The sequence below is a fragment of the Corvus cornix genome, chromosome Z (assembly GCF_000738735.6).
Source record: "Corvus cornix cornix isolate S_Up_H32 chromosome Z, ASM73873v5, whole genome shotgun sequence".
NCBI lineage: Eukaryota > Metazoa > Chordata > Aves > Passeriformes > Corvidae > Corvus > Corvus cornix.
The window spans coordinates 28,161,681-28,187,969 of NC_046357.1; the positions used below are offsets into that span (position 1 = coordinate 28,161,681).

The window sequence follows — 26,289 nt, forward strand, 5'->3', positions numbered from 1 at the left end:
CATCCAGTGACAGGAAGGCTCAGGAATATTTCTGCTGTTTCTGTACAAATATCTGAATGGAGGGCACAAAAGAATATGCAGCCAGGCTCTTTTCAGTGGTGCTTAATGACAGAGCAAGGAGCAGAGGGCACAAGCAATGTGAAACACAGGATGTTCCCTGTGAACAACAGGAAACACTTTTTGACTCTGAGGGACCAAGCACTGACTGGAGGAGATTGCCAAGAGAAGTCGTGGTGTCTCCATCCTTGGAGATGTTCACATGCTGTCTGGACATTTGGACATTGTTTTGGGCAATCCCTTGAGTCACAAGATGACCTCTGAGGTCCCTCCCAACCACAACTGTTCTGTGATTCTGTGAACAGTGACTTGTTAATATGGTAGTAATCTTAGTAAGAAATACGCAATTTCAGGCTCTTTATTTTTTTTTAAATCAGGTATTCTCAGAGGCCAAATAGAGTGCTGGTGTTCTTCCCCACCCTCCCATCTCCACTGTGCACTGAAGGAAAGGCTCCTTGTATCAAGCTGAATTCTTATTAGTGTGTTATCCCATCAACCTTTAATACTCATTTAGGCTGAATTGCAAAGTTGTTTTAGTCTGAAATCCTTGTATTTAAGGAATAGGAAAATAACAAAATTTCTCAAGTTCAACTTCCCAGTAGTTACTACTATAAACTATGAAATTTAGGACTGATTATTTTTTATGCTGGGAGTCCCCACGTAGATGGTCCTTTCACAGAGCAATTTGATACTTAAGAACTGTGATTTTTCCATGTACTTTTAATCTGATAGTGCTGAACCAGCCATTTTCAAAAATATTTTGTTCTAGTATTTTTGGAGGGGAGGCATTATCTGAACATAAATCATCTTTATTCATTGTTCCGTGTTTCCTTTTAGGTAAAAACTAAGTACAGAGGAAGTTACTGTAGGACTGAGATTCAGCCTTCCTGTACAGTGCATACAGCTTTCACGGTAAAAGGCAGGGATTGGGGTGGAACATGAAGCAGGACTTACAAAATTCTTTTGCTTTTAATGCCACGCAACACTTTACAAGAACACCGCAAGCCTCACTGAGTAGGATTTAGGCAGTTTAAATTAATTTTTGAACTCATAAATTTAGGTTTGGTTTTTTTTGAACTCTTGGATTAGGTTTGGGGTTTGTTTTTTGTTTGATTGGGTTTTTTTAATTAGTTCGGGTGTTTTGGTAATGTAATTCTCGCACATACATACCCTACCACACTCTCAAATACACCAGGTGAACTGAAAATGCACTTGTTTTTTGCTCCAGAAATACTGAATACTAAACTCACTGAAGATGTGTAGAATCAGCAGGTGCTTTAAAGTGTAGCAGTACAACAGTGTTTCATAACTCTGTAGCAATTTCTGTTTCTCCCAGGCAAGTCTGGGATCTGGGTAAAGAAGATAGATTTGAACACAGTAATGCCTAGACTTTGTAAGAATGCTAGATCAGCTCTGACAGGAAGCTTACAGTATTCCCAGTGTCTTGAAAGATTTTAGGCGATAATCCATGAGACAGGGCATCCAGGTAAGTGCTAATCCCCATCAAAACTGAACCTCCACCCATGTTCCAGGGCACTGTTGTCCCCATTAGGGCTTGTTCAGTTAAGCAACACAGGAGGGTGCCCATTCTGCAACTTAAGCAACAGCAACTTGAACAAGGTGCAGTGATTTAAAAAAAGTGCTACCATTTTAATCACAAGGATGAATCCCCAAGAGGGCTCTGCCCTATTGCATTTCTACTGTTGCAGAAGAATTTCCTATTAAAGATAGATTTAAGAGATGTAGTATCGTCCTTACAAAAAAGTTACTGGACATTCTTCTCTTAATTTTATATATCTATGTCTAGAACATTAAAAGTAACATTTTTAGAAGTTTTAAAAGCAGCTAGAGTAATGCCTGAAGTGCTAGTAAGCCATGTTGGCTGCAAGGATGTGGAATCCAACAACAAGTTAGCAGTACCAAAGAAGATGCTGATTCGCATCTCAATTCTTGAAGGGCTTGCCTGTCACCTAAAGTTGGATGTTTAGTTAGTCATCCAACTTGATCTTATTTTTTTTCAGACCAGGTTCCTCATAGCCATAATGATTCAGATCTAGATGCCTAGGCACATACTTGTCCTTCTAGTGAAACCTGTGGTGAAATATTTCATTACATAGCAAATACTGGTTTCAGTGGCTTTACCAGCCTTTTATAATCTAGCCAGATGTGGGTGAGGGGCCTAGCATAAAGAACAACAGTTTTTATACACAAAAATTGATCATCTACTACTCCAGCATAGTGCAGTAGAACAATATATCCATTAAAATGTTGAGTTGAGGTCATTTTCTTCATCAAAATTCTTCAAAAAGAAATTAATACTTCTCCATTTCTGAAAATCCATTTGTGTCCCAGTTTCAACATTCTCTAGTACAAAGCTTTTGATTTTGATCACTGGTAGGTTATCAAATGTCTTGTACTTCACTGTAATCCCCCAATCATGCTGGCAGTCAGTATTTCGGCAATGCATCTTGCTTTTTTTCTCAAAACCATCAAACGGAACCACTTTGCTGTGAGGCTTTGTTATATAACGCTCCTTGAATGCATCACCTAGGACAGTGTGATGAGATTCCTGAAACAAAACATGCCAGAAACACTTAATATTAGAAACAACATTCCTCATTTTTTCTTGTCATTCCCCTTTCCTTCTCAAATACATGTTCTCACTGTTAAGACACCTGCTGTCACCCAGGAGGCTCACCTTCCACTCCCTTTGGCTCATTGCTCTTTTTTTTCCCCCCATTCATTGAATACCAGGTACTAGAAGGACCCAGGCCTGGCCTTATCAAAACAAAAAAAATTTACCGTGTATCCCCAGTCACCAGCTTACACATATTCGAACTTACTAAGCTTTTTAAAAACTGTGTTTGCAGTATTTGAGCCTTGTCCAGGAAACTAAGAGAGTAATTCAGACAATGGACAACTTTGAGAGACTCCTGCTTCCCATGACAGGTGATGCAATTACTTTGGAGTGGTAGAAAAAATAACCCTAACAAGGTAAAGGAGCTACAGTTGTTGTTTATAACATATGCAATAAAAGATTAAAGAAATTACAGCCTTATTTGAAAGCATATTTACAATCTGAGCTTGAGTTTGAAAATGGTAGATCCTCCTGGAAATGCAATTTGTAGGGATTATTTTAAAAACTCTGAGGGGTTATTTGCAGAACACTAAGCAAAAACACTTACTGAAGAGTTTTCTGAACTCTTTGATCTATTTGCACAGGTATAGGTGATATATATATACAGGATATATGTACAGGAGCACAAAATAGAGTAAAAGTCAGAGGTGCTTTAGATAGCCCTTGTTTTTTGTCAAAGAAATGTAATCAAGTTTTCACAAAGCTGAGCTACTCCCAGCTTCTTGCAGAGGAGTAGTGAACACCATCCACATTCCAAAAACAGCTGGTAAAAACCAACAAAAATTTGGCAAGGTCCTGAAGGCAGACACGGTAATGCTCAGCTGTAGCCTGAAGCCCCTTATCACATTGCAACTGCACTTTTCAGAGCAGCACAAATAGAAGCAGCTTCAAAAGAACAAAAAGCAGAACTACAAAGGCTCAAAGGGCCCAGAAAAGCCTCTTCCATGATCACCACTTTCCATGTGTAAAGAGTACTGCCTTCTTTTGTCTACAGAGAAAATATTCATGTTCAGAAAGAGTACAATCAAAATGTCTCTATGATACATGGAACCAATGTGAACTACACCTACAGAATGGAAAACAAAATAATATCGAAGACCTGTAGGGCTCTTCTTGTGAAACCATGGTTTACCTTGCTTTTCAAAACTCAAACTGACCCATAAGACAAGGAGTTAGTAAGCTGATCCCAGTACATAATTTTCACTTGACAGAAACTGTGGGAGAAATCTCTCAACAGCAGAGAGACTTCCCATCTGATGCTAATCAGGAAAGTAAATATGCAGCAGTAACACTAGTAGGTTATATAGTTGAAGATCAGGTGGTTTTCCACAAAATTCATCAGAAGGGCTGCAGGAAAACGGAAGTGATTCCTACTGTATCACATATTTGCACACCTTGAACAACATAAACTAATATCATATTGTAGTACAGTAGTAGTCACAACTGTTCCCGTGGTTTTACTGATTTATTCAGAATTTCTATTCTCCTCCAGTTTGCACAAAATAGCCCACTTCCACACTAATAAGCAATGCAATTAGTTCAATAACGCTGATTTCCCTGGTGTTCATGGATGTAGGTTCCTGTACAGAAACATACCTTTATAACTCTGATGTCATCTGTACTGCAGGCATATGCTTTGCATTTTCCACATAAAAGATTTATTTTCCCTTCCACTACTTTATATTTTGTTTCATTCTTCCTGGAATCTCGTAGTTTCTTTTCCTTCATTTGCAGGTCACGTATCTTTAATAAATAAAAATCAAGATCATTATGAAATGAAATCCCAGTGTCAGCCTAAACATGACTTTGGATATGTAACATCTAGGAAACTATTACTTAAAGCACACAAAACAAAACACACCTTGTTCTGGCAACTCATACCAAGAAAGAACAGGGTACATTTGTCAATTTAGAATGCAGTGCTAGAATGAGACTATGTGATGGACACCATTTATGCTGTTTGATCCTTCCTCCCCTCTAGCCCCCAGCAGTCTCTCTGGTCTTAATGCTGGTAAGTCTGTGTGAAGACTTAAGACATGTGAGACTCTACAGCACAACTAATGCTGCTGCTCTGGGAATCTCAGGAATCTCATGGTATGGAAAGAGAGCTACAGAGACCACAGAAACTGCAGGCAGAGAAAGAAGCAACAAGGCACGGCCTGGAGCTGAGAACCAAATGCAGAAATGGAATCCTCTGAGAAGAAGCAGGAGCAACCACACCAAGCCTTGGAGGCGGGAGAAGAAATGTCGCAAAGGCCAGGGGGCCTTGGGCATCCTCTGTTGCACAGTTCAGTCTCCAAAAGCTTGTCTGGAAACACAGGATGAGTCCATGGGGATGCGGAAGAACTGTGTACAAAGCTTTTTTATTAGTAGTGGCTTATTCCAGTCTTCCCTGAGCCCTGGGGAACACCACTGATACCAGCCACCAGCTGTATTTAACTCCAGTCACTCCCACTCTCTGGGCCTGGGCATCCAGCCATTTTTTTACCCAGCCAAGAGTATGCCCATCCAAGCCATGAACAGCCAGTTTCTCCAGGAGAATGCTGTGAGAAATGGTGTCAAGGTCCTTACTGAAGTTCAGACAGACACCAACCACAGCCTTCCCCACACCCACTAAGCGGGTCACACAGTCACAGAAGAAAACCAAGCTGCTCAGGCAGGACCTACCTTTCATAAATGTATCCCAGGTGGGCCTGATCCCTGATTGTCCTGTATGTAATGTGTAACATCTGCATGTGATGCATAGCACCCAAGATGATCTGCTCCATAACCTTCCCTGGCACTGAGGTCAGGCTGACAAGGCTGTAGTTCCCCAAATCCTCCTGGTCCTTCTTGTATTATCAGTGGTCACACTGACCAACCTCCAGTCACCTGGGATCTCCTTGATTATCCAGGACTGCTGATAAATACTGGGAAGTGGATTGATGAGCTCTCCCACCAGCTCCCTCACCACCTTGGGTGGATCCCATCTGCCCCCATAAACTTGTGTGTCTAAGTGGTGTAGCAGGTCACTAACCAGTTCCTTTTGGATTATAGGGGCTTCATCCTGATCCTTATCTCTGTCTTCCAGCTCAGGGGGCTGGATATCCTGAGTACAACTGGTCTTACTGAGGCAAACAAGGCATTAAATACCTCAGTCTCTCCTCTTCATCTTTGTCGCTATGTTTCCCTCCATATCCAATAAAGAATGGGGATTTCTCCTTAGGCCTTGGTGGTTGGGCTTTGGCCCTCTTGATTTTCAGCTGCAAAACATCACAATATCTTTGTACACTCTGCCCAAGATGGCCTCCAACTCTCAAATCACCCGTAAGTCCTTCTCTTTTCATAAGCAACAGGTCATAAATTCTACCTCACAAAGTTTTTTGCAGTTACAGTACAGTTGACATTTGCAAACTATCAGTACACACCATCCCTTCTCTGCTGACCTAGCCTTTGTCAGAAATCAAGTACAATGAACACTTCCCTCAGCTTATCACTTGGCCCTATATAGAGCCCTAGTAGGTGAAGGCTGATATAGATTATGCCTTTGAAATTTGAGTATGAAAACTGCACAAATCACAAACCTTTCTTGCAAATGTTGTTTCATCCCAGTTCTGTAGCTTTTCAATAGCTGCATTCATCATTTCTTCCTTATAACTGTTTTGTTTTTCATTCTCAACCACTTCTCTTTTGCTTGTCACAAGGATGCACTTGCTGTCTCTTGCCCTTCCACGACCTATATAGCAACACATTTATGCTCTTTAGTTACTCTTAACAACACGTCCAAAAGTGACAGGTCTGCCATAATACTGTTAAGGGCCTTCGGCTGCTTTTCTTTGCAATGTCCAGATTCAGATAATGCTGCTTCTGAAGAACATTCTTCAATAACAAACCAGAACAAGATGCCCCCTTCCAGGTATCCTCATGGATATACCATATACCCTAGACAGTATTGTATTGCCTGCTTCTGTAGCCTCCCTGTGCTAACTTCAGGCATACTTTAAAATTCAATTTTTGTATAGCATCTTGCTGCCTTGTTGTTGTGTTAAAAAAAAACCCCAAAGATAAAGGAGAAAAGTTCATCTCAGTCTTCCTTATTAGTTTTCATCCTGCTAATTGGTGTCTAAAAAAACCCAAAAACCCCATCTATCACAAAAACCTAAGGAATTAGAAATATAGTGCTGACAAGAACACAGACAAGAACAGCAAGTGCCTTCTCTTCTACCTATGTCTACTGCCTGCCTGTTTATTGAAGCTGTGACACCAGCAAACCAAAAACTACAGGGATCACATACCAGTTCAGAAGTAGTTCAGTTATAAAAAGTGTTCACATTTTCTTTCAAGCTCCTACTCCACAAAAATCATGATTGTATGTGGTTTAAAACTGACACAACCTTTTCTTTGCACCTTTAATGGCTTTTTAATAATAAATGCTATCCTTTCATCCATAAAAGTAAATTCTGGGCCAATTACTTCATTACAAGACACAGATAAGAAAGTCACAACACACAAACCCTGAAAGTAGAGTACAGTGTAAGTACAATGGAAACCATTTCCCATTAAATTATGATGTTAACTCCTTGGGGAACAGGATAAAATATTGCAGATGCACCCTTAAAAGAGCAGGCAGTTTTATGCTGTTTAGGAACGTGAAACAGCAATCAGTATTTAGTTTGGCTCTTCATTCCCCTCTACTGGCTATACTGTACAGTCACCAAATTTAAGGCCAAAGTCTTGACAGACTTCTCTGGACAAGCCAAGAAGACAGAAACAGGGTGTCTTTTTTTTAGTCTTAAATATTAGGCATCTGCACATGCGAAGGCCTCATGTACCTGGGAGTTGCTGGGTTGGTAATAAACCACTGGGCAGGGGAAGGCCTTCAGAAGCCAAGGCAATACAAGAAATTCCATTGCAGCAGTCCTTTGTAAATTGTCACAGAACAATTTGTAATATTTCTGACAATAGCTCTTCTAGCCATAGTTCTGCTTGTATGTGTAACTGTCTACTTGAGACTGTCAGTCCTCAACAGCTCAATAACCTTGTGCAGCGTGGCTAATTTGCCTGGCAAAAGAACAGTCAGACAAATCAAGCACTCGGCTCTGTGAACAGATTTATCATGTCCCATCATTCACTTGACTTAGCTCTAAGGCATAGAAGAACAACAGCAAAGCATGCACATATTACTACAGTATTTCCAATGTGCCTGTTAGTAGCATTTCATGTCCATTTCTAGTCATTTCTAGGCCAAAAAAGGTTTCTAAAGTAATAGCTCTGAAATTCCATACCTCTCACTTGGATCATTTTGGTGACATTACCGAAGTATTCATAGAGCACCACAAGGTTGCACTCAGCAATATCAATGCCTTCGTCAGCAACAGATGTAGCAATTAGCAGTCTGATATCCTTGTCATTTCTGAATGCATCCAGTACACCCTTCTGCATTGGCAGGGTCATACCTACAGTACCAAGAAACTGTGTCAGGAAAAAAACACTGAAGAGAAAGCTTTGAAAAGCAACTCTTTGAGCAAGATACCCATATTTGCTTTTGCTTAAGTGATTAGAAATTAGTACATCCTTTTGATCTGGAAAACTACTTAAAGTTTGATATGCAGCTGGGTCTATACTATATCCACTGACCAGGGATTTCTGTTGATGTGTCACAGGAATTATCAACCTGGGAAACACCATTTTAGACACAACTCCCAGATGATCTTTACTGGAGACACCCATGCAGCTTAGTTAAAACCCAAGCTAACTCTTAAGGCATAGGCAATTCATTTCAGTTGTAGCTTCCAGTCTATCTTAAAATGTCTTTGTGCCGTCAAACACAAAATAAGAGAGGGATCTATAAAAGGAGCAGCGACAACATGAGAATTAATCACAAAAAGCCATGATAGTGAAGTTTCTAAACTGCTTTTGAATTAGCAAGAGAACCCTGCAGAGAAGTGTCACTGACAGTATTACTGCTGCTTTAACCAAAGTTTCTGGACAGAAAAGGCAAGCATCTCCTTAGAATCCATTTAAGGTCTTCCAGATACGGAAGAATGCAAGAGCAAACTTGTATGACCTTCCTCTGTTTAGATGAACACAGGGAAAGCAGAACAGTTTTAGCAGCATAGCCACCACAGATTTAGCTTATGTTATATCTCAGTGCAAATCTGCATACCTGTTGTATGATCTTTACTTCCCTTACCCATCAACACATCTGGCTTTATGTGGCTAAGTAGAGGGTTTGCTTCTATCCACTTCTTCAAAGCCTGGAGAGCAAACCATGGAGTTAGATTCTCTGTGCAGATGAAATGCTAGTTTGAGAAAGGTAGATCCTTCCTATGCTTGCCTAGTCAATTAATACTTCCAAAAGAAGACCCAAAAGCAGAAAGCAAGGTGTAACTTGTGTGTCAGGACGGAATATTTTTTAATAAGTGAGAAAGCAAGGCTCACACGATACCAGATTACACCATGCTAGACTGATTTCCACTTTTCCAACTCCTGCAACTCAAGGGCTGGCTAGAGAGCAAGCAGCGTTTCACTGCTAAAAAGTTTGCGTTTTTCTCTTATAAACTAACAGGACATGGAATGCTACACCTCTGGGACCAGAGGAAAGTAGTTGCTATTTACAAACTGGACTTCCACTACACAGTGACAGCAGCACCTTCAAACTGCTTTTACAGAAGAACAAAATTCAGCCAAGCCACTGTTTTAAATCTAAAATGGAAAGCTGACAGCAGATGCTTGGTGTTGTTAGTTTGGACTTGAGCCTGCTTTTAAGTTTTTCTTGTTTGCAATTCATCCAGCATATCTGGATGAAAAGGATAAAAAGGGGGGCTGGGTCGTTCAGCTGATAAATCTGTTTACAGTAGCCAGAGACAGCTGATATTTGCAGTAAATGTTTTAACCTATTCATGCTAATGATTAGCAGCACATTTACTTCAAGCATGAACCTTTTCTGGGAGCAAGGCATCATAAGGGAAAAACAGCATCATCCAGCCTAGATCCTCGATTGTAGGAAAGTTTGAAATAGGCCAGTGATAAGAGTCCTGAGAACATCTGCTGCACAAAGTTTTTCCTTTTTCTTGATTAAAAACAGGTGTTAGGGCACAGACCTTCTTTATGTCTATAGGAATCCTCTGAGAAATGTATAAATACCTCCTGATGTGCAGACAGTAATGGAGTAGAGCTGCTGATTTATAACACTGCTACCTTAAAGCCAAAACCCTTAAAACATGTCTTGTTAAAACTGACTTTAGGCCTAAAGTAAAAATTTGATGGCTTAATAATCAACTATGACATGTAGTTAGACATCACATAGGACACCATAGCTGTATTGTAGTTTTCAGAAAAAGAAAAGAAAACTCTACTCATCCTGCCTCAGAGCATAAGGGCTTAGGTAGACACAGTAAAATAAGTTAGAAAGATCAAATACATGGATATTTTTCTATTTCAGATCAATAATGGGAAGGGTAATAAGATGAGGCATTTTATTTTCCCACTTCCTGATTCAGGAGCTTTAAAAACAAATGTCTTACAGCGACTAAAGCCCTTGTCTTGGCAAAGAGAATAGTGCGAGTCTGTGGATTATAGCGGTATGCTTCGTCCAGGATGCAAGCAAGCTCTTCCAGCTTTGGATTCTCATTCGACTCATCTTTTGAAAGGGCAGTCAGCTCTGGTTCCTTCTCTGACAGAAAAAAAAAAAAGAGGTTTCTTGAAAAATTCACCTTTTTTAATGTAGAAAGCAGAATTCCTACACAAACCTACTTTCGAACACCATGCACATTCTCTTTAGCTTCTTTTTTTCATTTTCTATTCCATTCTTTTGAATGTAAGCAGGGAAATCTGTTGGTTAAATGTAACAAAATCCCCAGAAAAAACAAAATTATGAATATCTCACATTTTGTAGCAAACTGACATGAGAACTTCTGTGATATATTGTGCATCAAAAGGCAGCAACAAAACAAACTCAGTTCTTGTGCTGCTATTTCTTCCTAGAAAACAACTGACACTCAAGAGCATACAGCCCAGTGATTTAAAATTGCAGTCAACACTGAAATGCACCAGACCACAGGCTAGAATATAGCCCACTGCTAACTAAATCAGAAGTCAAAGAACAGTGCAACCTCTAACTTTCAATCAGAAGGGTACAAGGGACACCTGCTTCTCCCCAGAAGACTGGGATTCATGTGGGAGCACTGCAGCTCACTGAGCAGTGTATGTTGGCATACCTAATGCTATCAGCATCCATGATTGTAGACCATTCCCCTACTTATGGGGCACAGCCATAAGGACACTGTTGCCTTATCTCCAAGCCAGGCATGTAAGAACTTACTGCAGCATCTAGGTGTTACTATTACTGTTATTAATTATTACTATTTTCTCAGCTTCTGCACTAGAAGCTTACAGTCCCAGAAGGTAAGTCCCCCCAACCTGCCCTAACACTACAGTTGCACCCATACACACACCAAATCTTCTGAAAAGTGCAGTTTCTGGAAAAACAACTGCACTTACTCGGAAGAAAACACCCAGACCATCCCATCATAAACTCTCTTCTCCCCTGCAACTGTCACAGGTACTGTGGGAAATACCTTGAAATTTGTCTGTCAGTTGCTTCTCTAACTCTGTATATGGTCCATTTTTTACATTTGTGAAAAATTCATTTAGGTAGGCTAAAGCATCTTCGATGCGGGCATCTTCACTGATAATGAGAGCGTCGTTGAATTTCTGCTTGGAAAGAGACATATGCATTAGGCATCATATTCCATGGGGTGGCATGAACACACTTAAATTTTATTTAGCTAGATTAAATGTTACAAACTCGTGGTGTTCTTTCATTTTCATGACAACACAAGCACTGCTAAGTCTCCTCTGCACTAATCTGTCCCTAGTGAGTATCATAGACACAACTCTTACACACCTTATGCTTTAGTCTGTGTCAGCTTGTTGTAGTCTTCAACATCCTCACTTAGTGGAGAGGCAAGCACAGATCTCTTCGCTGTCATGACCAGCGACGGGACTCATGTAAACATGAAGTTGTGTCAGGGGAGGGTTAGGTTGGATATCAGGAAAAGATTCTTCACCCAGAGGGTGGTTGGGCACTGGAACAGGCTCCCCAGGGAAGTGGTCACAGCACCAAGCCTGACAGAGTTCAAGAAGTGCTTGGACAACACTCCTGGGCTCATGGTGGGGATGTCCTGTACAGGGACAGGAGCTGGACTCAATGACCCCTGGGCATCCCTTCTAACTCTGCATATTCTACTATTCTAAATAGAACAGTTGGTTCAAAATCTGCTTCTAGGTGAACATACCTGTATCAGAAGGACCAGAATGACTAACTCTGTATGGAAGGAAAGGGGATACACACTTACCCGCAAGTGTTCAGTACAAATGAAAAGGTCTCTACAAATGTTGCTCTCCTTCTCCTTATCTTCCAGTTGCAGCAGTCTGCATTTCTTCTGAGTGAAAACTATCCAGTGTTCATATCTCTGTGTCCCAAAGTAATTCTTGTTGATTTGGGAGATGGTATCTAGTAAAGGAGGGAAAAAACATTTGTTCATCTTGAATAACAAATAAAAACCGTTACCTAGAGGGTAACACATTTCCCACTAATATTGGCTCTAAAAAGCCTATGCAAAATAACAGTTTTATAATACAATCACAGAACCATTGAGGCTGAAAGACACCTGTGGAGGTCTTTAGTTCAACCCTCTGCTCAAAGCACATCACCTAGAGCTGGTCACTCAGTTCAAATGTTCTTCCAAGGACAGAGTCTACAACTTCTTTGGGCAACCTGTTCCAGTGTTTGACCACCTTACAGCAAAAAAGTTCTTCCTGTTTAAGTATTTCTGTTTGTGCCCACTGCCTCTTGTCCAGCTCTGGGAACCACCTGTGAAGAGTCTGGCTCTGTCTTCTTCACTCCCTGTGTTTCAATATATACCCAGATGCTAGCCTAAAATTAACCCAATATAATTCAACTGAAGATCTGTGTACTTACATCTGCAGGGACTTCAGTAATAAAATTAGAGCTCACTTATCCTGTAAGAAGCCTACAGTATTCAGAAACTTGCATGTACACTTTTCCTTGCATTACCAGCTACTCAATAGTTTATATTCATTCATTAAATAGTCCAGAAGCATATTGTCCAAGGGCCTGTCCTTGAGGCAGAACTAGGCAGTACCTGTTTGCTGCATACATACTCTGCCTGAGTGCTTCACAGACTTCAGTAATCAGGGGGTCTACAGAAGGGAAGCCACTGTCATTCATGAAAGAGAAACTGTGATGCAAAATAAGCTTCAGAAGTGTTTGCTTAATGTAACATGCATTTTGAAAATCTGTGTTTGTTCTTTGATCGGGCTTCCTGGGTTTTGGGTTGTTTCATTGGGGTTTTTTTTTTGGTTGGGGGGGGGTCTTAATTCTCCCTTCCTGTCCCAGAATACAGTTCACTCTTAAATATCTGGGAAGTGGAGGGCAGGGGGCAAATCTAGAACTGAGGTAAACAACTTCAAGGCACTGCAGTCAGTGTACAAAAACCAGTCTAAGCACAGACAACATGCTTTAATCCAGAGCTGGAGAGACCAAGGCTGATCCTGAGCATATCCATCTATGGGTCTCTGCTTTGTATCCCCTTCTGCTCTCCAGTTTTTTATAAAAGCCACTTACTGGACACCACTTAGGAACTCTGCAAAAGCAGAAAAGATCGATTTATTTCTGAATGATTACAAACGTAATCTCACGATCATGAGACCCATTTTTTTTTCACAATCATGCTTCTCCTCTCTGCAAACATTCCCATCAGAGTAATCCTGAAGCTGGAACCCTACTGACAGTTGTTTCCTTTCTTGGGCAGCCATATGCTCTCTCCAGTGATATTCATGTTCCACAGATCCTACTCTGAAACATTATCTCAAATGCTTTTTAAAGAAAAATAATGGAGACCTGGTAAAAAGTGGAAATAGAAGCACCCAGAAGCATGAAGAGGACAGGGTGCTGACCAGAAAAGGTGGCCAGGGCACCCCTAGAAATAACTCCAAGTGCAACTCAGAGGCCAGAGAAAACACAAGAGGTGTCAGAGCAGCAAGTGAGAAAATTAACTTTTGTTGTAAGGAAAAAATTACAACATTCAGAGTAATAGCATAACTGTGACATTTCTTATTTTTCTAACAGAGACAGACTTGGGTGTGAAGCATTTGTTTAATGCATTTTAAGAAATGTTTAAATAAGAACATACAGGTATCTCTCATCAATGAAATCCAGCCCATTGCATTTTGAGTTGCAAGCCCTTTTGTTTCAGATTCTTTAAATTCAGAAGGATTTGACAGTGTCAAAAGCACACCATTTTTAGTTGCATGTAACAGGCTGAAATTCAAGCAAAAATATTTATGATTGTCAAACTAATCACGTATTACAGGAAAATACTTGAATCTCTTATCTGTAATCTCTTACTTAGAAAATACTGGTTAAAGGCAACTAAAAATGAAGGAGAAAGGAAGTGAAAAAAGAGTGTCTGTTCTAGCAGCTATGATTCACACTGATTTAATCAAATACTGAACTGCAATACAGGCATATTACAGCATCTTACCCACTGAGTAAATCTTCCTCATCAACACCTGTGTCTCAGACATCAGACCTGAGATAATGTCTGCAAAGTGATTCTGAGCTCGCATTTTAACCCACCTGATATCTAGAGAAGAGAAATATAAGTCAGTGGCCTGAGTAAGCAAAATATTTTCTCGGGAAGCACAGAACAAATTCTTGTTTAGAAGAATGCTACACGTGGTGCTCCATGCAATCACAGTCAAGTTTATTGTTAATGAGCACTGCAGGTGCACAGAAAAAGCAGCCCCCAATCCTCACTGGCAGAACTGAATAAAAATCAGAGATGGTACATGAACAGCAGAGAAAATATGCCCATATGGGCACTGCCTTTCTGCAGGGCAACAAGAGATTGCAAGCCTAAACTTCTTTCAAGCTATCAGGAAGCAAAGCTCCAGCTTAGTTTTAAGCTGTTATCTTAATCTAAAAGAAGGTGAACTGGGTAGCTGCCATAATCATGGTGCTTTGCAACTCACAGGAAAATAAAAAAGAAGTGTGCTTACATGTTTCTGGCTTGTTTCCAAACCTCTGCAGATCTTGTTTGTTCTCTCTGACAGTGGATATGGTCTGTATGTCAAGGTAGGAGCAGAGGGTACAGATGTGCTCTACAGTTTCATTCATGCTCTTGGCATTACCAACTCCAACAGAAGCAGTTAAACCTACAATCTAAGCACACACATGAACAGCAGTGGTTGCTCCTTTGTCACAAATGGAATAAAACGAGGAGACATTGTTACCAGTCAACAAATTGCCACCAACTTCAAAAACATGGAAACAAAACAAGCAGCAGAAGTAAACAAGAAGCAGGCTTCTTAAGAACCAAAACCAGTACGCACTCCTGCCCTTCCCAAGGCACTCAGAGTATTTAAACTTAAAATAAATTATCCAGCCGCTGAAATCCATAATGAGCTGTATTTGTCCGTGCTTATCATATAGAGGAAGAGCAAAGCCACACCCAGACCCATCCTTTGCGCTCATTCAGAGCTGTCTTCTCAGCTGGATGAAAACCTCATGCCAGCAGAGGCGGTGGCCCCATTTTATTGTCACAGAAAACAGCAACAGAGAAGTAAAAAGCAGATTACTAAATTACATGCTTTCTTCCCAGTTCAGCTCTTCCATTTGCTCTAAAGTACTGCAGTCTTTGTCATGCCTGATCAGTCTCTCTTGACAGCTGCAGGGAAGATGTAACATGGGAAAAAAGCCTGGAGGAGTCCAAGAATGAAAAAGTGTTGCAGATGCTACTGTTTCCATTTGCAGCTGTTGTTAAATGGGAGTTTGAACTGGATCATCACAAAAGGCAAGACTTTAGCCTTTGCTGATTGCATTGCAAAACACTTTCCTCTAATGTTTCCACCAGTGACAGGCTGGGCCTTACCTGAGGCAGCTGGTTTCCAGAGGAGTCAAATTTTTGATCCAGGTATCTGGTCATCAACACATTGTAAGGGTAGTTGCCTGTAGTGTTGTGGCACTCATCAAATATCATCAGAGTGAAGATGGAGAGGGAGCTAAGGATCCCTTTCTCTATGCTATTCACAAGAATCTGGGGTGTTAGCACAATGATGTCACTGTCCTGTATAACATTTTCTACACAGATATTTGCAACTGTTTCACCACAAATTCCCTGAACAGAGTATCTGGAAAAAAGATGCAAAAAACCAGGATGTGAAAAAGGATGTCTTGCTGGGCAAAGAAAGACAGAAAACTGGGCTTTTCAGCAAGCTTGAACGGCAGTTACTAAGCTACTAATGTCAAATAGTTGGAGCTGGCAGTTTGACCAAAAAAGCTGAGAAAAAAACCTGAGGGTGAATAACTGTATTTTCAACTCCCATTAACAAAAATGTATCATATTTGAGGAGTGATGAACTTGTACATTTAAGCTGCATTTGTCAGTTCACATGTAACATCCCTTTTGTGTATATGCCTTGCATCATTGGACTGTTTCTGTCCAGCAGCCTTCTTTTCTCAAAGCTATAAGGATACATATGTGGATGTTCAGTAATCAGTTCCTTCAAAATCAGAAGGGGTTGTTAATGCCCCTCTAAGCAATTTGCAGTCCCATCTGAGAGGTGGACTATCATTTTCTGACTAGAGGCTGAAAAACAAAGAAGTTTGGGTCCTTCCATTTAGAAAAGAGATGCTCTGGGAATGGCAAGAGGAACCCCATTGCTACTGCCTGGAACTGCCTCATCTTTGGAAGCAGGGGTGAAAGGAGTCTCAAGAGAGAACACGCCTCACCCTTTTCCATAGACAAGTGCAGAAATACTTTCACCATTTCCATAGATGTGCAACAATTAGTGCTTAAACTCTCCAAAACCAGACTTCAGATTCTCCAAACAAAGTCTCTCATGGCAATGCCATTCTTGCAGCTACACATCATCCTGATGTTACTGTCAAACAGTCTTGCTCACCAGTAAACCCATTACATCTTGCTCTAGCCACAGCTGACCTAGAGGGTAGTTTATTTTCTGTGGAGAAAGCCACCAGGTAGAATTACACTTACCCACTTCTTTCAAAATGCTGCCTGAATACATTTTTCTGTTGCTCATACACTGGCAGTTTGGTTGCAAGGAAGACCACTTTTGCCTTTCGTCCTGAAGGAACGTTTTGCAAATGATGCTCACAAATCAGAAGTGCCACAAAAGTTTTTCCAGATCCTTCAAACAAAAACCATGGAAGGTGAAGCACTAGTATGAAAGGGTGCATTTGTAAGCAGTAGCTTGTCTCCTCTGAATGCCTTGTAACAAAGGGGAGCTGACAATGGGGCTGTTACACTTCCAGACTTGAACACATTTGGAACAGATTTGAACACAAGCTTCTTGTTTACTTCAGGTGGGGAATCATCCCTTTCTCTCTCACAGTCTCAGTCTGTAAAGGCTGTTAAACAGTCACTGGGGATTAAAATCCATCTGCAGTTGTATTTGAATTCTTTGAAATCACTGAGTCTGTTTTTCACTATTAGTCTGTGCTCTCACATCAAATCAGACTATGTATAGACACCAGGCCCTTTCAGCTTCCATCATTCCCTATGCAGCCTTACTCCTCTCACACTTGTTTGCCTTTGGCCCTCAGGCTTGCTGTGCAGGTTCCCAAGAGCTCTTCTGTGTCACTGCCTCTGTTATCCCACCTGCCTCTCCAGGGCCCAGGGAAAAATTAGGCTGTCTTGATATTGTAGGCATTGCAGCAGAGCAGACAGAGGAGACTCAGGCTAACTCATCCTATTTTTCCTTCAACTTGCAAGACAAATTTCTTAAATATCTGCAAAGATTAGTGACTGACTTTAAGAGAAAATTCCACACTGAGGAGTGAGAAAGAAGAAGTCAGAACATGGAAATGAATGCTGAATGCACTGAATACAAGCACTGACGTCCCAAGAGATACGTCTTTTTTGCCAGCCTCTCTGCTGCCCATGGTCATTAACTGCAGGGTAGATCTGGATCTACTGCAAGGAAGACAGCTTTTAAATAAACGGCTGAAGAAGTCTGATGCAACCTTTACCATTCCCTATCCTTCACAGCCATCTGCACAAAGAGAATTTTTCCAAGAAATGTCTGTTTCCTTACCTGTGGGGGCACAAATCAATGTGTTTTTCCCATCAATGGCAGGCTGTGCAAGCTCAATCTGGTAGCTCCGAGCCTTCTTTGGTTCATTAACAGATGAAGACTCATAGACCCTTTCTACGATAAAACAGTGTTTCTGTGAAGAGCGTTGCAATAAAAATGCATAAAATATGCTATGCCCCACATAGTTGCTACCCAAAATGATAAACGTGAAGAGTTCTTGCATTCTACACAGAACTTTCTCTGGCAGACAAGCCTTTTCACAGGACAGATGCACCAAACAAGAATTTTGTGTAGGTTTGATGGCATACTTTTGTTACCCCTCAACTGTGATTCGTAAAATAAACTCATTTCAAGGTCTTGGCTGACAACTCTTACTTCAGCTGGTCTTTTTTCAACTCAGAAGGAAAACAAAGGGGATTAGTTTTCTCCAAATACATGCACAGGATTTATTTTAGCCTTCTGCTCTATAGACTTTTGACATTACTCTCTTAAACTGTGGTCTTGTCAGAGTGTTTAGACTTATGGAAAAGGAACTGGAAACTACTGGTGGAGCAAAATTTGCCATGACAGTCACTGCACAGACCCCTTGCAGTCACATTCAGCTCTCTAAACTGGTTAATATCTGGTCATGTGTGAATTAATTAATCAGAGAAGAGGTGCATCAACAACAGGCTGGTGTTTGGGAACCCTTTTTGATAATGTGCTGACAGAACAACTTTTCACTAGAAATGTAATAAATGAGGGGCAACCCCTAACATTTGCAATGCCCAGCATGAGATCCTTTAAACATTAAATAAGAAGACAGCTAAATCAAGTCAGAGATTTGTACTAATTCCTCAGTACCTTCCTTTGTGGCACACTACATCTGTGTCCTTTGGGAATCTAAGGAAATGGAAAATACCAACCACAAACTGTTTTAATTTCTTAAGTCTTACCGGAAACTGAAGAGAGATTTTCACTGAGATTATCACATTCTGCTTCTTCAGAAAATGTCATAATGGTTTCAAAGTAATTCTCAGAGGCATCTGTTATTTCACCATCAACACCTTCGCCATTATCTATATAATTGGAAAAGAAGGCATGTTATCGATCCTTATGACTTTAAAACGTATTTGCTGTGATGACAAGGTGAAGAAGCTGGCTGCTGGAAGAAAAAGACCACATAAAATGATGCTGCATACAGGTTCCTTTTCAAGGAAGATGGATAGCACAGAGAACCGTGGGTTTAGAATAACCACATGCTCAATGCATGTGTACCTATCCCTTAAAAATCAAAGGAGACAATAGATTGGGAGGAAAGTTTATCCTCTGTGTTTAGTGACAAGAAGTCACTGTGTAACACGGACATTAACCACAAGCACAAAAAATACCTAGGAATTCAAAGAAGCTTTGTAAATTCAAGATTATGCTCTCCCTTTCTCCCCACCTTCTGAAAGGATCTAGAAATTGTAAGACTATCTCTGTCCTTTATCTTACACAATGATCAAAAGAGAAATTTTCCTTAGCCTTATAATTAGTACTTTCTCAAAGAACTGTCCCTGGGCCTTGCATGAAGAGTCTCTTTGCAAACAGAACACGTGATCACAAAGCACTGCTTTTGGAGTGGGAGAAAGAGCACATTTGCACATCAGTCCAGCTCCAGAAAGCACACAATATCTGCAGTAAATTCCCGCTACCAACTCTTCTTAACTGCCAGCAGCAAAATTCTTCCAATATTGACAATGTTTCCTCAGTAGGCTGACTTTGGCTTTGCTGAGCTGGATGTTAGAGGAAGCTGCCCCAAAAGACAGTGATGTCTTTAACTTAAAGAATGTAACTGTCAACCAAATAATATGTATAGCCACCAGCTAGATAAAATAGTATCTACATACATGTAGGTATTATTCTTATGTATTATTTTACCTATCTTTTAACAAATTTATTTATTATGTACACAACTTTATGCATATGTAATAATTAATTCTCCAGATATGAAATTACACCCTTTGACTGCAGTAATAAAAACATTTCAAAATAAGAAATATAGTTTAAGAAGCCACTTAAATACAGCTTATCTCTGTTGCTAACTAAAAAACCAATTCAAACAAGTACCTAGGGAGACAGCAAATGTAGATATGAAGATATACAGCCCAGTTTATCTAAAATATTTTTTTTAGTAGCAAAATAATGTATTCTGCTCTAAATTCTCCTATGTTGCAGGCTACTTATATAGGTATTTTTCAAGGAGGGAGAGGTAAATTCAAAAAGCAAAATCTTATGAGAGACAATTCTGCACTTTTACAAAATATGAACATAATAACTTGGTAAGGGCTGCTGATCGATTTCTCAAAGAAAAAAGTACATGATTTTCTCTGTGGAGCATAGAAGTGTATCACTCTCTAGACTATAACATTACAAATCATATTTTTTCAGAAAATATTGCATCTATCACAACTCAAGCAACCAAAAAGACGGCAAAGTTGAATTACAGAAGAAGGGAAGGAAGAAGATAACTATGTACATATTACATATACAAGGCTAGTTTATGCCTTCAGAGCCTGCGCTGAAGTATCATTCCTAACCATTTGGGAGGAAAAATACTCAAAAAATAATTTACTCCTGTTTGTAGGATAGTACTTGTATTTCATTTTATACAAATAGCATTTAAAATAAATTTTGAAAAGGTTTTTATTTTTACACAACAAAGTAGTCTGAGGGTATCCTTCTAAATTAGTCTGATTCTCCTGATAAAAAATTACTGTCTAGTACAAGAATGGGAAAAGAACATCATAAAAACAATTCACAGTTTACCTTCTGTTATATTCCACAGTTCACTTGCATTGTAATACCCTGCATTATCCAATGCCAGCTGAAGACTTTTGGGCCAGTTTTCCTTATCCGAGCGACAGAGGCATTCAATGAGTTTAGTTATCCCGGCTGCTTTGCTTCTGTATTCACTGATCTGCACACACCACAAACAGAAAATGCTGTGGGTTCTGAGTAATCAAACCCACTGTAGGGTTTGTAGTGGATTAGTAGGTGGATTTGTTATGTTTGCTGTTCAGTTGAACATCATTTCCTTCTCAATGAATGCATTTCCTTCTCAGTGAATAATAAGATTCAGCCATTTACCCACTACAGCTTCAATTCTCCCAGCGTAGTCACACACTTAACTTCGCTCAACTACAATAGGTAGGCTATCTGTTTGAGTATTTGAATATGGTCTGAAACATCACAGAGCTATTCTGCCAATTTCTGTCTGGCAAAGTCCTTGTAATAAACTGTATCTGCCATAAACCTCTGAGGCTTTTCATTTCAGAATAGGAAAAAAAAAATTATAAAAATTATGGCAGACCTGATATTTGGTCAGATGCAATAGCTTGCAAACATTACATATCTCCATAAAGAAACGTCACTTTAAAAACAAAACAGCTGCAACAGTCCTTCTCAGGAGTCACAAGGAGTGAGAACACCTATCAGACTCCTTCACAGAGCATTAATACTCATTATTAACCAGTCATAAACGATGAGTGCTTGGTAACATCACTTGTTATCAGTCATCAATAACAACACCAAGTTAGAAATGAGAAGCAGAACAACAGCTTCACATCCAAAGGCAGTGCAAATGCTGTCCACTTCTGTGACACAGCATTTAACTGATGACTTCAGACCTCAAGTTCCATTTCACACTATAGTGAACCCCTGCCGTTGGGTGCTGACCAAACTCAAAGTGCTACACAAAGTTTCTACAGTTAAGGTAACAGGGTATGTCAAATCCCATGACAAGCAACAATCAATTTAGGCAACATCTAAACATCAATTTCCCTACTTCAATCTGTATTTTTTTTGCGCATCACTGCAATGTGAATGCTTTGCACTGGAATAGACCCACAGAAAGGGGTCTATTTCAAAGGCATAGCAAGGCACCCTTTCACTGCAATGTGGCACCTTCCAGAGCCCCTGAGGTCTCCTCATGTGAGTCAGGACTCACAAAGACACACAGCTGAGCTCTGTCAACACCAAAACCACCCCATCCTGCCTCCCTACCTGCAACCTTTTTCCATGTCCCCTTACCCACTGGGCCACAGGGGTGAGAATGAGAAGTGCAGATGTCACAGACAGCACTGCTGTGGGATGCTGTAGCCACACAGCAAAGACTCTTCTAAAGAGAAGAAAGCGAAGTCCTTTCCCAGGGGACCATGGCCAGCCATCCTCCTCAACCAGCCACCTGTCACACAAGCACTGATTCATCCCACAAGTGAGGCAGCCAGCACTTCTCTGATGCAAAACTGGGCAAATACCAGCATTTTACCATACCTGCAGGATCTCATCACACTCCCTCTCTATCAGGCATGTGTTTATGTATGGCATGATTGCTACCGGATCAATTTCTAGCATTGTTGCTTCTATCCGCTTCAACAGCTGCCTGGGCAGCTCCAGTTTTTCCAGCTTGCTGAAGTCCCAGTTTTCGATTGCTTCTGCCAGTCCAGTGTAACCTTTCAGAAAAAGATACAAATTGTTACTGTGAATTCAATCTTTAGCTAGAATAAGTAGGAACAAGCTGAAAAAACATTTTCTCAGCATCACTGGAGAAATAAAAATTATTTTGTTATGTAAATGACAAAAATCTAGGTGAACTACATACAATTTTTATCTAATAAGTGACTATTCTCCTTTATAGTACTATATGTATGTCTAATATGAAAAACTCTTTGCTAAAAGAGCAGTTGCACCTGCAAAAACAAAAAAGAGCCACACAATGTCACATGTCACATCACCCAAGCAACCATATCCACTCCTGTCTTTCCATCATACAGTTGTTGGAATTGCATTCTGTGATACTCTTCCACGGGATTCCCAGAGCAAAGGACACTACTCAGAAGCACAAGATGCTTTGGTGGCCTTTTCTTTTATTCACCAGCATTTTATCTTTTACTCTTGTCCTTGGCTCCACCCTCCTTCAAAAATCTCCACTGTGCTGGATTCAAGCCAGTCCCTGACTGAAAGCAGTACAGACACCTGCAACCTAGACAGTCATCAAATAGCTGAAAATCCTGTCCTGGAACAGACAGTGGCAGGGAGGTCTATTTTAAGGACATGTGTGATTTGCTGTGTAGGTTTCTGAAATGGAAGAAAGCAGATCAGGGTCCCAAAGGAACTTGTGGGCAAACAGAAAGAATTTGCCTAACTTCTTATTTCGTTTTAGAAGAGCAGAAGAGCAGTGTGGATACTTACCACCATAATGTCTTTACTCCAATTATTACTAATTCCTGCATCTGCCAAAAAGAAGAGTAATCCTAAATTCTAATCTCCAGCCCAATTAACAAGTCCTTGGGATAGCACTTTGAATCAGCAGGCTAACTGTTTCAGGTTTTTGCTGAAGATACACCAAACTCAACACCATCAGGTTCAAAGGGGATAGCTCTGAAATTCAGTTGACAGGATTATTACAGACTGGTAAAAGGTTGCTCTGGACCTAGTACTTGCTTTAAGGGATAAGTGGGCTACATCCAAGTGATAAGAAATTTTTGTGATATTTGTTCACTGAGATAATTATTCATAATTAATGGTGACGAAATGGAAAAAGAGTACCTTATGGCATGAGATTGTGGGGTTCAAGGTATCCAATAAATCACCAACAAGAGTCTATGATACAATATACATGTATAGAAGAAAGCTGGCAGATGCTTTCTTCTACACATGTATATACCTTCACAATCTCTTCTGCTCCATTTTGTAAAGGAAATTGGGTAAGGAACTTACACATCAAGTAGTTATAGCTACTGTGGAACAATCATCTATATAAACTATTAACGACTACTTACTTCTTGAAACAGAAGACTTTCAGTGCCACTGAGTAATTTTTAAAAACTTTTTAAAAGTAATTTAAGACTCTGTTATTGAGTGAAGTTATCCCACGCTACCAGTTAATCCCATGCACATCCTGAAACCCATTTGGCTTTCTCTTTCAGAGGTTTTAGCGTCCTTTCATTGCATTTGGTGAGAACAATGGCTGTCTTGTTTCTTCTCTAAAGGCTTTGAGACAGACAAGTCTCCCATCAATGAGGCTTTCTCCAAACTTAGAATTGTTCCAGCTGCTTCACCTTCCAACAGGCTTATTTCCAGACTTTGTCACCTTGCCTTTTCCTACCGTATCTCACCTGGCGTGACAGGATCGGCAGCCGAAGCCCATGGCCGACGGAGCGACCCTGCCGGTCCCGGGAGCACCGGGTGGCTCTGCCCCGCTCCGGCTGAACGCGGGCGGCAGCGGCGGCTGTGCCAGCGCGGGGAGCAGCGGACAAACCCCGCCCGGGAGTGGGACCCACCTGCGGCAACCAGAGCATCCAGGAAGCCCCGCAGCCAGCCCTCCGCCTCCAGCAGCAGCACGGCATCCAGGAACAGAGCGGCGGCCGCCGTCACCCCCTTCTCCTCCTCCTTTCGGATTCTCTCCTTCACCTCTAGCAAGAAGCCAGCACAGGCAGTGAGGGGACCGGGAGGGGCAGGGCGGGGGTGGCGGGCGCGGGGGCAGCGCGGCTGCCGGCTCTCACCGTCGGACAGCCAGTCCGTCATGTTGCCGAGGATGTACACGGGGTTCAGGCTCCTCTCGATGTACCGCCTGTAGCACCGCAGGTTCCTCTTCTCCTCCGCCGTCATGGCGAGGCCGGCTGCGCACCGCCGGCGGCGGTCCCGATCCCGGCACTGCTCCTGGTCCCGGTCCCGGTCCCGATCCCGATCCCTGTCCCGCCTGCGTGCGCGGAGCCCGCCCCAGCAGTGGTACGGGGAGAGCCGGTAGGAAGTGACTGGGAGCCGCCTGCAAGCAGGGAGCGACGGGAAAAGGAAACTTCAGTCCAGCCGGAGAACGGAAACCGAAAGCGGTCCAGAAAGGTAAGGCTACTTCCTGCTTGCGTCCGTCCTTAGCAAAAGAAAAAGAGGACACCACCCCCCGCCCCCCCCGCCCCAACTGATCGTATGCGCATGCACACGGTTGGAAAGGCTGCAACCAGCATCTTCTGCGGCTGCCAGCGTGAGAAAAAGCACAGTGAAGAAATAGGAGTAAAACCATCGCCCTGCCTCCTCTTTCCTCTTGTCCCCAGAAAAACCTGAACAAGTTTTTATGAGCTGTATCCTGGCTTTTTTTTTTAAAGACAGAAGCACTTGTAAAAGCTTTTAGAAACTGGATCAGGCACGTGAACATCAAAGGAGAAGGCTTACCAAAGGGGCAGTCCTGTTGCAGAGCAGAAAGCACCCGCAGAAGTGATGCTAAACATGACAACTCCACGTGCAAACCTCTCTCTCATCGTATGCTGAGTGGATGTGCCATACTCAAACAGACGACTGATAGGTACTGGCCCAACACAAAGCCTTGCCAACACAAGACCAGTGAGTCATGGGCTTGTACTGGAAGGACAGGGGGTAGCGTGGGCAGAAGGAGGGGCATTGAGGAAGGCATTGACATTGCATTTTCTACTCCTTTTGATGAGCGGGAAAGACTCCACTACTAGAAAAAGTAGCAAGGTCGGTATGTTTTATTCCAGCGCTGGGACGCATGGGGGATCGCTCCTCCAAAGTCATGCGTGCCGACAGCTGCATTCAGCTTGGTATTTATCGGGTTACAAGTTCCATATTCATTAAGTTTCCCAATACACCTATACATATTCATTGGCTAGACCAGCCTAGCCTAGCTTCGTATTATAATGAACCCAAAAGTCATTTACATCCACGTTGCACTTGCGCAGTGCCGTCTGGTGGTCGTGGGCAGGGGTCTCCGAAATGAAATGAGTCTTCCTCAGATGAAGTAAAGGGTCTTCCTCATCCTGAACTTTTCACCTTTCTTCCCTGCGCATGCTCTTTATGCCCCTGGGCTAAGTCCGAACTTCAAGACTGGTTTGAATTGGCTTTAGGTTAAAAACAGAATCTTTGGTCAAGATTCCTTCCCTTTATCAATAGTCTCATATCTTCTCGTCCTGCTTTGGTAGGCACAATAAGTGTTGGGCAAGCTGTATGCATTGCTTCTAACAAATCAATTCTTAGTAAATCATTTAATCTCTGCTTCCCCATCCCCCTGGTTCACTTTCTAGTCCACCTTTACTCTCAAGTACTTATTTAATATCCTTCCTTTCCTTTCCTTCTTCTGTCCATTGAGTGAGGCTGCCCAGGGAAGTGGTGAAGTCACCATCCCTGAAGGTGTTAAGAAAAGACTGTATGTGGCGCTTAGTGCCATGATGTGGTTAATGAGGTGGTCAGAGGTTGGACTCAGTCATCTCAAAGGTCCTTTCCAACCTAATTGGTTCTGTGATTCTGCAATTTCACAGTAAATAAGGAAAGTACTGTTCTTCTAAAAAGGTTATAAAGATCATTAGGGAGTTTTACAAAAGCCTTTGGTGTGGTTTGTTGTGTAAACCTGATTCCAGACAGCATGAGCCTGAGCAACATGTGGATTGCTGCAATAGAGTAGGCAAGGGGCAGCAGGACTTCCACAGGTAATTGTATTT

General features: G+C 41.4%; 1 protein-coding gene across 2 annotated transcripts; it reads right to left on the reverse strand.

Annotated features, from left to right (window-relative positions):
• Positions 1-397: 397 nt before the first annotated feature.
• DDX58 (DExD/H-box helicase 58) lies at positions 398-24,652 on the reverse strand. 2 transcript variants are annotated; one of them, XM_039566639.1, is made up of 18 exons: positions 24,346-24,649; positions 24,124-24,255; positions 22,115-22,293; positions 20,609-20,759; positions 18,754-18,876; positions 17,819-17,932; positions 16,759-16,912; positions 15,634-15,892; positions 14,762-14,924; positions 14,245-14,346; positions 12,034-12,191; positions 11,254-11,389; positions 10,201-10,349; positions 8,841-8,931; positions 7,960-8,130; positions 6,259-6,410; positions 4,292-4,438; positions 398-2,626 (listed from the first exon to the last, which is right to left on the reverse strand). In XM_039566639.1, the coding sequence occupies exons 1-18, from the start codon at positions 24,449-24,451 to the stop codon at positions 2,318-2,320; spliced, it is 2,796 nt and encodes a 931-aa protein (XP_039422573.1). In that variant the 5' UTR covers positions 24,452-24,649; the 3' UTR covers positions 398-2,317. The 2 variants fall into 2 exon arrangements, with proteins under 2 accessions (XP_039422573.1, XP_039422575.1); XM_039566641.1 differs by lacking the exons at positions 398-2,626; positions 4,292-4,438 and adding an exon at positions 4,445-5,937 and having other exon boundaries at positions 24,346-24,652.
• Between the last annotated feature and the right edge of the window lie 1,637 nt (positions 24,653-26,289).

Excerpts from the sequence above, each read along its gene's own strand:
- DDX58 (XM_039566639.1), bottom strand. The coding sequence starts at position 24,451 with ATGACGGCGGAGGAGAAGAGGAACCTGCGGTGCTACAGGCGGTACATC. Across the intron at positions 15,893-16,758 it reads CAGCATTTTGAAAGAAGTGG|ATACTCTGTTCAGGGAATTT; the intron begins GTAAGTGTAATT and ends TCTTTTTTCCAG. Across the intron at positions 10,350-11,253 it reads ACTGACAGACAAATTTCAAG|AGAAGGAACCAGAGCTGACT; the intron begins GTATTTCCCACA and ends TTTTTCTGTCAG.